The sequence below is a fragment of the Biomphalaria glabrata genome, chromosome 11 (genome assembly GCF_947242115.1).
Source record: "Biomphalaria glabrata chromosome 11, xgBioGlab47.1, whole genome shotgun sequence".
Classification (NCBI taxonomy): Eukaryota; Metazoa; Mollusca; class Gastropoda; family Planorbidae; genus Biomphalaria; species Biomphalaria glabrata.
Window position 1 is genome coordinate 40179102 of NC_074721.1, and position 12481 is coordinate 40191582.

Below are 12481 nucleotides of genomic sequence, written 5' to 3' on the forward strand. Positions count from 1 at the left end.
TAGGGTGTGACCAATCCATCTCCACTTCCTATCTAAGATCTGCACTTCTATATTTTTCTGTCCATTCATCTCCCACAGTTTGGTGTTTTCTACTTTGTCGTACCAGTGTATTTTTAGGATATTTGTCAGGCATCTGTTGATGAAGGTCTGCACTTTTTTGTTGTTGTGGCTTCAGTTGATATATAAATAGAATTAAACATTTCTGTCTTCATGTCACTTGCTAATAACCCCTTCAACTCTCACAATAGTCCTTTTTATTTCACTTAAAATTACGACAGAACACCCCGAGGTTTCATCAGAAGCTTCTTCTGTCAACACAACCAAAAACATCCGCTCTACTTTCATCATGTTTACATCAACTTCAATCACGTACACTCCATGGCAGTGCTTCAATAGGAATAGAAAATGTGATTCTTGTAATAGAGAGTGTGCGTGTGTGTGTGAGTGTGTTTCTATGGTGACGGTGGGAAAAGGTCAGCGATTGGTTGTGAATGATGCAAGTTAAGTGGCATTATTGTCTTGTAGTCTTACTTAGGGGAGACGACTCCAGAACGTGAGACTTAAAGGTTGTGTCATAGTAGTGAGTTAGATTTTGTTTAAAAAATATTATTTCTAAAGTCTACTACACTTATTTAAATTATCATAAATTGATTTTGTTTATATTGTATATAAAGTTACATTTAGTATTGTTCACTAGGAAATTATTCAAGTTTTTTTAAAGTTTATTAGTTACGATATATTAAGCCTACAACGGTTTAATTGTCTACCAGCAGTTTGGTACTACAACAAAATAACAACCGGTAACAACAATTCTGCAATAAAAGAAACAAAAATAAAAAAAATTCATACAGGAGATCATAAAGAAACAAGATTATAAAAAAATTCTTATATTTTTCTACACCGGATAGACCAAAGAGCTAGCTATTTATCGTTTTCCCGCCATGAATGGAACTCTCTAATAAATTGAACTTACGAACTCATGACATGGAGACGAGTACCTGCTTCCAACTCCGCCCCCTTGGCCGTGCTCTGAGAAACATCTGGAACACAAGAACACAGTCTTATAAAATTACAAAATTAAAAATGACAAAATTATAAAATTATGTAATTTTAAAATTACAAAAATACAAAATTACAAAATTACAAAATAGCCAAGCTGCAATGAATTCAGAGCAAGGCCGCACGAATAGTCCTAAGAAAAACAAGACGAGATTCTGCTACTACGCTCTTGCGGACACTCCATTGGCTTCCCGTGAAGGCGAGAATCGATTAAACGGTGCCCACACTTTGTCATCAGTGTATCTATAACAAAGAAATGCTCTTGTACCTTACAGAACTGATCACTCCATATGTCCCCAGAGAGCCCTGCGCTCAATGGACTTAACGCTTCTAGTGGTGCCACGTTTCTCCCTCAAAAATTACGGTCTGCGAGCTTTTTCAGTGCGCGTACCAAAGGTTTGGAACTCACTCCCCATTGATCTCAGACAGACAACATGCTACACTGCATTCTAGACGAACATTAAAACCTACCTGTTTAAAACTTTTTAGATTAATTTGTCATTTTAGCTCTCGTGTTTATGTTTGTAATGTTATCACAGCGCCTTGAGCCTACATTTTGTTTGTTAACAGCGCTTTATAAATTAAATTATTGTTATTATTAAGTCACAACCTAAGATGTGGGTGAAAGATGCGAAAAGAAAATGGTCGATTTAGAAAAGATTTAACTCTTTCTCTCCGTTATTATTTAACACGTTCTGGTGGAATCAACGTTGGTATCATCTTTTAGGAGAGAAAGAGTTAAAACAATTTATGTTTTCTTTTTTTCATTCATTCAGGTCTAAACCAAGGGGGATTACCGTGCATGCCTTTTCTCTTTAAAGCACACTGAAAGTATGTTGTTGTTTCCCTTGACCAATTTAGGGGAAAGTTTATGTTATTGTTCAACAGCCCTGATGAGCGTGGTCAATTCAACATTTTAGTGCTAAAGTTCTTGAATATTTAATTTTGTAAACACGTACATCCTGACAGCCAATGATTTGTGTTTGCGCGATGGAAGTTTTGACTAATTGGCGGAATCGTGGTTAACCCTTAAATCGTATTTTGTGTGCACTCATTGTAAAACAGCTCAGCAATTTAAGGGTTAAATCTAAATATGTATAACAAAAGACGTACTACTGCAGGGGTTCTCAGCCTGTGGGTCGCGACCCCCTTGGGGGTCGATATAAGATTTGCCAGGGGTCGCCAAAGACCATCGAAAAAATTGATTGTTTTTGTCTATTCTTCTATTGCGGGGTGTGTGTGCGGGAAGGGGGGGGGGTCGCTTAAGAGTGGCGAATTGTAAAAAGGGGTCGCCGAGCTTAAAAAATTCAGAACCGCTGTACTACTGCATAGGTCTTTTAAAATATACAGTAGAGTTTAGGTTTAGGGTAAACGTGTTTCTTTCGGTTACTCGAGTATCGTGAGACCAGCACAACGTCAGGCATTTTTAAGAGCATAGACAGAAGGGCGTCTAAATATCGCCAATGAAAATTCGGTCTTCATTTGGGATTCGAACTGGGCCCCCTAGACAAAGATAATCTTTCGGTTACTGAAGTATGGTGAGACCAGCACAACGTCAGACATATTTTTAAGAGCATAGACAGAAGGGCGTCTAAATATCGCCAATGAAAATTCAGTCTTTATTTGGGATTTGAACTGGGCCCCCTAGACAAAGATAATCTTTCGTTTACTGAAGTATTGTGAGACCAGTACAACGTCAGACATATTTTTAAGAGCATAGACAGAAGGGCGTCTAAATATCGCCAATGAAAATTCAGTCTTTATTTGGGATTTGAACTGGGCCCCCTAGACAAAGATAATCTTTCGGTTACTGAAGTATCGTGAGACCAGCACAACGTCAGACATATTTTTAAGAGCATAGACAGAAGGGCGTCTAAATATCGCCAATGAAAATTCAGTCTTTATTTGGCATTTGAACTGGGCCCCTAGACAAAGATAATCTTTCGGTTACTGAAGTATCGTGAGACCAGCACAACGTCAGACATATTTTTAAGAGCATAGACGGAAGGGCGTCTAAATATCCCAATGAAACTTCAATCTTCATTTGGGATTCGAACTGGGCCCCCTGGACAAGAGGCTAGCGCTTTAAATAACAAAGTATTTCGTTGAAATGAAAAGTAACATTAAATCTAATTTTAGCTTTTTGTTTTTTAAATTCCCGATAAACTATTTAAAACTTTTCACCTGTCACGTCACAGGGTCAAAGGGTACGAGGTCGTGAACAATGACTACACATGCTCCACGGAAACATCTTATCTCCGAAAGACTTGTATCTAGATCAGATTAAATCCATTTTGCACGATTATTTTGGAATAGAGTTCAAGTTAGACTCTCAACACAGTGTACAGACTTCCTGCTCGCGACGCCAATCTAGACATTGATAGAAAATCTTACTTTAAGGCTGGAGCTATGGTACAGAAGAAAGGCGTTTCTAATATGTCTTCCCTCTGAAACACTGTAAAATGGTTACTAACCCGTTAGATTCCCTGATGACCAAGTGAGCTCTCGTCTGGTAACCGTGGTCATGGAGCCAGTTAGGATCGCTTTCGTCGAAGGTGTCTGTGACATTGTGAAATGTCACACAGACACGAGAAGAGATGTAGGTCATGACTTGACCCAGAGTCACCCGATCACCTTGATAAAATAAAAAACAAACACTGGTTTTTCAATCTGCAATAGTAAGTGCTGGAATGCGGTTCATTCTTAAAAATTATTTAAGTCTTAGTGTTTGGTTACTGGTACAATGGAATTGGTTGGTTAATACTTCTTTGTATTTTTAAAGTCTAAATCTGAAATAAAATTTGTGAGAGCCAAAACCTACAGTATTGCCGGGTTTTGTTATTATGTACTGTAATTTTGATTTCCTATTTCCTAATTGCAATATTTTAAACCACAAGTATATATCATGAAAATGCTAAACACTATTTACATAAAATAATCTAAATTCCTATGTAGACTAATGAAAAAGACTTAAGATAAAGCTTAAGCTTATCGTAAAACTTTTCGTTTCTATTTAACTCTCTTGATTTGTCATTATTCGCTTCACACTTCTCTTAGAAATTAAAGATTAGCTACACAAGTAGACTAGTACAGTGATACCCGACCTAATTCAACCTGCGGGCCATTTTAATTTCCGACATTCGTGTCGCGGGCCATATGAACGAAAAGTTACAGAAAAGAAATGAAATTGACCTAAAATTATTTGATTAGAATCCCGTGGATCTAGTACTTACATTAACTAATGGGATATTTCACGTTCATCTTTTTTTTTTATACGCGCCAGAAAATAGTTTCATTTCTCTACTTAAAAAATGAACAACATTGTAGCTAGCTATACCTCCGACTCATTTTTAAATATTCCCATCGATCCTCCAATCAGTGGGCATAGTTTAACAATTTTCTATTTGCTATTCAAATCAAGAATGCCGTCATATTTGTTGTATGATGCCTTTTATATGCTAATCTTTTTTTTTTTAAAGAAATGGTTTGATCCTATTGTTAGACAAGACTAGCTGTCAAAATCATCATTTAAGATACAGAAGGAATAAAATTACAACGAAAGCTAGATGAACATGTTAAAGTAATTGTCACGGATGAATGTGTGTATGTGTGTATATTTTTATAATCTATTTTTACATCCAAATATGTCTCAGCTTTCCTGTTATATTTTTACTTATTACTCGATAGAATCTACCTTAGGTCTCGCTACGTCTCTAGGTGTCCCTGGTTCAGTTCTAGTTAACGAAATCAAACAATTCAACCACTAGATCAAACACAGAACCTTTAATGATCTTAACGGCATATCACACACAAGCTGGACTCTGTCTAACCACTCTCTGACAACAAACACACTTCCGGTCATTCGCGCAGAGTGTAAAAATACATACATACATACACACATTCATTCGTGACAGTAGTAAATCCGCTTTTGTCTTCATTTTAAGCTAAGAATATATATTTATTCCGACAAAATTAGTATTTTTTAGTTTATCGTCCAACAGATGCTCATGTTTTTACACACATAAAGGAATATAAATAATAATGCGCCCATGAGACACTCTAATGTATATCTTTAGCTCTAAAAGGTCACAATGTGCGTGTGTCATAACTTTTGCAAATTGTGGTTATATAGACATATTTTGAATTGTATGTTTCTTTTAAGGTATAAATCTTTCCATTTTTTTTATTTAATTTTACAACTAATACTTCAATATATATTAAAAATGCTGATATTTATAAAACTTAAAATATTAGATTTGATTTTTAACAGTTTAGTAAAATTAAAAGATAATATTTTATGTTGTTGACATTTAAAATTAAAAAAAATAATTTTTTTTTATATAAATTAAAAATAGATTACATCGTTTTACAACAGTTATCTGCCTTTGACGATGACCATTCGGTAGATTATTTTCGTAGTACAATGATATAGAGCAGGCCTGGGCAACCTTTTTCTGCCGAGGGCCGCATTAAAAATAAATTGAGGACTGGGGGCCGCATATATATATATATTATATATATATATATATATATATATATATATATATATATATATATATATATATATATATATTCACACTCCCAATTGAGGAATTATAACAAGAGTTAGCAATTTCTTGAACTAATTTTATGGATGATCTTTGTCTGTTCGTTATATTATCACAACATTTCACCACAAACTTGTAGTTGTACTTAATGTGAAGTATATAACTGTTTACTCTCGTGAATAATGTTCCGTAACCATGAAACTAACTTTCTAGTTGTTATCATTGTGACTGCTGTCAAATTACAGTCAATACGTGATATTTGATATGTTAGGATTTTGGCACATTAATAAGCATCGACCTGTTCTAGCACTTGATAAGTTTCAAACAAAAAAAAAAGCTTGTTCACAGATGAATGTGGTTCCATATAATGTGAAAGTTTAGCAGCAAAGTTTTTTAAAGTGTGGAACAACAGTTTCTGGCATCCATGAAACTCCCGCGAACGAACTGGCTGAAACTTCCCTTTCAGTTCATAATTTGCTTGGAGTTAAGTCCTCTGGAGCTGAATCAGTTTCTGCATTAAATGGTGAGCTGAGGGTATTGAAATCTGGTTTAATGATATTCCAGCTACCCGTCGCCTCAGCGTGGCCCTCCGGTGGAAACGTCCAGGGGTGGAACTGGATAGGCAAAGAACGAGTAGCGAACCAGGCCTTCTAGCAGGTCTCCCTGGGTGAGCTTTTGTTTTTTTTTATCTCACTCGGGGTGGGATGGAACAAGTAACCTGCAACCCTGTCCACAAGTCCGTCACACCGTTCCACAAAGGGGGTCGTCATCAGCATCCCGTTAGCTGGAGTGGCGATCCTCGCACGGGACAGTGGCGGTAACAGTATAGGAATATGAGACAAGCTCCCCGCAGCACTGTCCTCGACCACCTGTAGCGAGTGGACCAAGGATTGGGGACGGGGTGCTGTGTACGCGGCACGGCCCGGTCTGGCCCAGTCAATCGATATGGCCGTCTACCGCTGGGCGCCCTCAGACAGGACATGGGATGAAGAATCCCAATGTCCAGGCCTGGTGGTTGGATAAAAGCCTTTCTAACTACCAACGGGATGAACGGCCCCTGTCGGCGCCGATTCCATACTGGACTTCATCGAAGGTTCAAGCTGCTGACGTCTTAAAATTTGCTTTCAAATTCCACAATCAAGGAATACAATTCAGTCGTGTACATTTCAACCCTTTCACTACAAATAGTTTCACTTTTCAGATAAGGAAAATGCTAAAGCCTAATTTCACTTGCTGGCCTCAAAAAATTGAATATCTTTGTTTGAAAAGATTTAAGATGCACATACATTTCATGTGCAAACAACAAATTGCAATCAATGTCCTTCAAAGAACTTAACAATTTCCATAAGATTCCATATTCTTCTAATGCTAGGCCAGCTGATACTACTGTGCAGGGGCGGACTGGCTATATGGGCATTCGGGCAAATGCCCGGTGGGCCGGTACCCAAATGGGCCAGTAGGACCACAGAAAGGGCCACATGGATACCACTATGTATTAAATTGTTACAGGTTTTATAATATTCTTTTACAAACGGGGCCCTCTTAAATCTCTCTACATTGTAATTTAATTTAATAAATTATTCGAAATAATGTAATAGCTTACATCCGTAGACAGTGCTACTAGTATGCTTTTAGGGCCTACACACTGAGCGATTAAAAAGCAACATTAGGGCTATGTTGTTGTTTTTTTTTATAGAGATACAGAGCTCATTGTATGCATGTGAACAGTTATCGATGCTCAAAGTAATATAATGATTTTGAGGACCTATAATTGGATGTCCATCAAAAGATATGTAATTTATGGGCCTGATTGTATAGAAATGCCTGGGCCGATTTTGACATCCAGTCCGCCCCTGCTACTGTGTTATCGAACATCGGAATGTTTTATTACCAAATCTTAAAGTACTTTTCGGAACTTCCAGTCAGGGCCGGCCTTAGATAATTGGAGGCCCTAGGGTAGGCGTAGTGAATTTGGTGGCCCCAAATAAAATTGAAAATATAAATTAACTGCAAAAAAAACTAAAATTATGCAGCTTATTAAAAACATAGTGTACTTCAACAATAACATTGAGGATAAGTTTCGCTATTTCTTCTAAAAAATAGTAAACAATACAATTGCCTCTGGGGGGCTCTCAACAATCGTGGGCCTTACATAGATGCATAGTTTACATATGTCTAAAGCCGACCCTACTAAGATTGTTGCAGAGTGACAAGGTGCATTAATGGTGGGGGAAAATTAAAAAAATATAAAAAGTTCCCCTTTGAGACCTTGTGGTCTATAGTGCAGATGATGTAAAGATCACCTGTTTCTTTGGCCTACGGTGAACGAGGATGTCATGTGACCAGCACAACGACCAACAGCCTTTACTTTTCCCCAACTAGTGTCAGGTTCCCATTAAAGCTGGGTGGACTCAGAGGCGCCCAAGGTATTCCGAAATAAAAATCCCAGTCTTTACCAAGATTCGAACCCGGGACCCCCGGTACGGAAGCCAAGCGCTTTACCGCTCAGCCACCGCGCCTCCCTGGGTGAAAAATAACTAGTTTTAATTTGTAAGAAATAGACAGACAGAGTTGATCTAAGCTTTGTACACTGTTATGACATGATTAGGAATTAGTTATTTGTTTCGGGAATAAGGGGAAAGTTTTAATTAGCGACAAGTGACGTGACAGATCTTTAAAAAATAAGAACGCTCTAGGTGACGCAAAAAGGAAGACGCTTCTTGTAGAGTAATAGACTTGAGTACGACATTATTGACATCGGACGATTCCCTTCTTGAGTATTAAACATATTTGTAGAACAACATCAGCGTCGACTACGTATTTGATTGTTTCGGCCTTTCGCCGGTGTTACTGAAGTAGTTCGAGTTCAGTGTTACTTCCAGTCAGATCTACACTAGACAGATTGTCAAGAATCAACACCGCGCGGAGGCCTTAACAACACATACACCTAATACCTAATACCTAATACCTAATACCTAATATCTAATATCTAATACCTAATACCTAATGCCTAATACCTAATACCTAATACCTAATGCCTAATACCTAATACCTAATGCCTAATACCTGTAAAAGAAGGGTCGATCACATATGGTATGTCGTTGGGCCAGTTATAACTGGTAGCATTGTAAGTCCCTCTTCTGGCTTTGGAGTCATTCGCTTGCTGGACATAATCAATCACTAGTGGACTGTTGGGTCTAGATAGAGGAAACAGAAGAATAGGAAATCTAGTCCGATAAAAATACAAAACAAACAAAAAATTATGTCTCTTTACAAAATGCTTCTCAGCTTGTAATGTATTTGTCTGTTTCTATTTTTAGAACAATACTTCATAATGACTTTTTTTTTCTTCATAATAAAAAATTTGAAGTACAAAATCTTGTCGACGTAGTCATTGTCTTAGTATCTGATTGTAGTGAAAATAAATAGTTAAAGGGAGACAAATTGTCTAGGCTTAGATAATGTAATGGAACTGTTACCTTATTAAATACACTCTTATAACTAAGTGTACTAGTAATTAGGCAATATAGCTTCTTTGAACGAACCTGCTAATTCTCGTTGTCTTGTCAGAGAAATTTGAATGGCTCTAGAAATAAGATATTAAGAACAAAATATCAAAGCTAAATAAACATTGCAAACCAATAAATAGTACAAAATTGTAACTAGAAAAGGTATTTCGTTTATTATCTACAGGTGTGTGACCCTACACGGCCAGAAATAGAATTTTAAACAATAAAAAATAAAAAGGCGTATATCTCTCACTTACTATCGTCAATGTTCTTCCAATTTTTCTTTTATGTTATCAAACTAATTTACTAAAGCAAGGATTAAGTGTAATCAGAATAGAGAAAAACACTGAAAATTTCCAACTTTATGTATCATAGATAATCTAAATCTAAAATTCAAGACCCCTTAAGTTACATTTATTATTAAAGAGCTTAGTTTATCTAATAATATATCTAAAAAGACTCATTCATTTTTACAAAAAATAAGTGTGTAGAATCAATAGCAAGTGATGGTCTAGGGGTAGTTATAATTAAAATGAATCTTGTTTGTACTATAGAAACGTTTATTCACAGTTTTAAGTATGTAAACATTATATATCTACAATCTTCAAATATAAAAACAAAATCTAATAAAATACTCAGAAAGACACAAAGATAAAGGCACATTCCTAGTTCCAAATGCTAAAAACAAATTTGTACAAATACTCCTTCTTCCCTAGTGCTATTAGAGCATGGAATGGGTTGCCTGAGCTAGCCAGGAAAACCAGTGACTTGGCGGAATTTAAGCCATTGGTTAACATGCATGACGTAGGACGTAATCATCTTCTTATTGAAGTAACGTCTGTATAAGATAAGATAAGATAATGACATGCGTTACAAATCGTCTCTAGCAATGAATGAAACCATTAGCATCCACGAATGACTAAGACGTCACTAAGATATTGAATCCGGCGGAACCGTTATCATTATAGGAGTTGGGGCGAAGGCAACTAGTAAGCTTCGGGCAAGACGGACTTACACATGGGCACCAGTATGGAAGAGACATAAAACCGACTATGATCTAAGTGGAGAGAGTTTGTCATCCTGCATAAAAAAGTAAAGTTCCATTTACAGACCTTGCGACCTATAGGGCAGATGATATAAAAGTCAACTGTTTATGTGGCCCACTGTTAACGAGGGTGTCATGTGGCCAGGACATTGACCAAACGCCTTTCCTTTTCCCCAAATAATGCCACTTATCCACCTCGTCTCCTGCCACTCTTTATAAGTTATAAGTCTCTTAAATAACTTTCTCTCTTATTTCTCTCACGGAGAACGCACAATCAGTAATTATAATTAATAATAATAATAATATACATGAGAGCATATATAAAAAAATGTTACCAACATTGCCCTGTAGAGATTCAGTTAAACACAACGCATGACTTAAACACAGCAACACCGTCAACACATGGACGTTGAACACCATCTAGTAATAAAGATATTTAAAGATGTAAAGAGTCAAAAAAAGTGAGTTTCTAACAAGGTTACAAAGAAAGTTTATGTGGAGACATAAACTCAAAATCGGCCCCTCAAAGTGGTCCACCCAAGCAGGTAAAAAAGTTTCAATATTTTCAGGAAGAAAATCAGAATGAAATTTTATCAAAGGCAAATTACAGAGGAATTGAGAAAGAAGGTTGACATATCTTGTGTGGTGCCCCAACAGTCCAGCAGACCAAGGGATACTTGAAAGTGAAGGAGAAGTTCTATATGAACCTGGCCTAACTTATATCATATAATGATTAACTAATTGTTCAAATCTTCTGTATAAGGTCAATCTCTTATTCAAAACCTGAAGGAAAAAAACAAACATTTTCGTAAATAAAAAAATCCCCCTTTCCTTTAATTCAGTATTCAATAATTGTGTGGCACACTGCAGTTCACGAGATAATATGACAAACTACTTATTTATTGCTGTTTTAAATTATGTTCCAGCTCTATGCATACTAAATAGATTTTTTCTCTTTAAAAATAAAAATAAACATTTTTTTGTTAATGTGTTAGTTAGTATGACAGATCTAACTAAACTTAGCAATACAATGGACCTCATCCACCAATCATAAACAAACAACACTTTGCCACGTGGTTCTCTATCTCTTCTATACAAATTACGCAAGCCATAAAGGTTGTCATGTGATACGTAATTTTCATTGTTTTATCAATATTATTACGTGGATAAATGTTGTTCGTTTACGATTGGTGAATGAGGTCCATTGAAGGGCAGCTTGAGCTATTCAAACAAGAGGATAGTGTGATAAATCGGGGAACAAATCAAGGAGCCGACCCGGTGTGTAGTGCTAATAGTGAAATAAAACTAGTTCCTTTAACTAGATATAACTTTATTAGAAGATATTCACAGTGTGCTAACTGCTCATGTTCTGTTTCATAACTTCTGGACGTTAGTTCAGGCATGATGATTATAAAGTTTGTCCCAAACTCCTGCAGGACGGCGGAGGATAGAAATGGAAAGGGTTCAAACTCGGGACCCGATGATAACTGTTATGCGCACCATACAACAAGACAGCCTTTGAAAATGTAGCACACAATAAACCTATAGTCTTGACGCAAACAGGAAAAAAATGCTACCTTTAAGTTAAGTCTCAGAAACTTTACCATGATCTGGTTCTTAAAATAAAGAAAATAAGATAACATTCCCCTTTCAAACCTTGTGACCTATAGGGCTGATGATATAAAGGACATCTGTTTCTGTGGCCTACGGTTAACGAGGGTGTCATGTGGCCTGCACAACGACACTCCGCCTTTACTTTTTCCCCGACAATCGACAGGCACCCACTATAGACTGGGTGGACTCAGAGGCGCCCTAAAGATCCCGAAATTCAAAAATCCTAGTCTACACCAGAATTCAAACCCAGGACCGGTTTGGAAGCCAAGCGCATTACAGCTCAACCACCGCGCCTCTGGTTCGTTATATAAACTAAAGTTTTTCACCAACAATATTATCTATTTATTGGGTTCATAACGCTGAAGAGTGTGATCAAACCTTCTGGTATTCCTAAAACATTGCAACGTGATAAAAATCAAATACGATTTCCCCTCCTAAGTGTAGCATCATAGTCTCCTAAGTAGCTAGAACTAGAAGCCGGATTGCGTGGTCAAGCCAATGCCGATTTTGTTTTACAGCAGACTGCCAGCACACTAATTACAATCAGACAATGCGAGATATATTTACCTTAAGGCTTGTAGTCCAGCATGTGTGTTGAGCGGTCATGTTTCTCTCTATTTCCACATGTGTCAGATAATGTTATCTAGTCTAGCCTAATGAGCAATTAAAAAATGACCTTACAGCAGACGGAAAAGTAGTAACAAAGA

General features: G+C 36.9%; 1 protein-coding gene across 1 annotated transcript; it reads right to left on the bottom strand.

Moving 5' to 3' along the window:
• Nucleotides 1–213: 213 nt before the first annotated feature.
• Nucleotides 214–12481, bottom strand: LOC129928981 (uncharacterized). The gene is made up of 7 exons (XM_056045597.1): nucleotides 12342–12481; nucleotides 10500–10580; nucleotides 9152–9192; nucleotides 8673–8803; nucleotides 3534–3693; nucleotides 974–1040; nucleotides 214–387 (listed from the first exon to the last, which is right to left on the bottom strand). Exons 1-7 carry the CDS (start codon nucleotides 12378–12380, stop codon nucleotides 214–216), a joined length of 693 nt encoding a protein of 230 aa, XP_055901572.1. The 5' UTR covers nucleotides 12381–12481.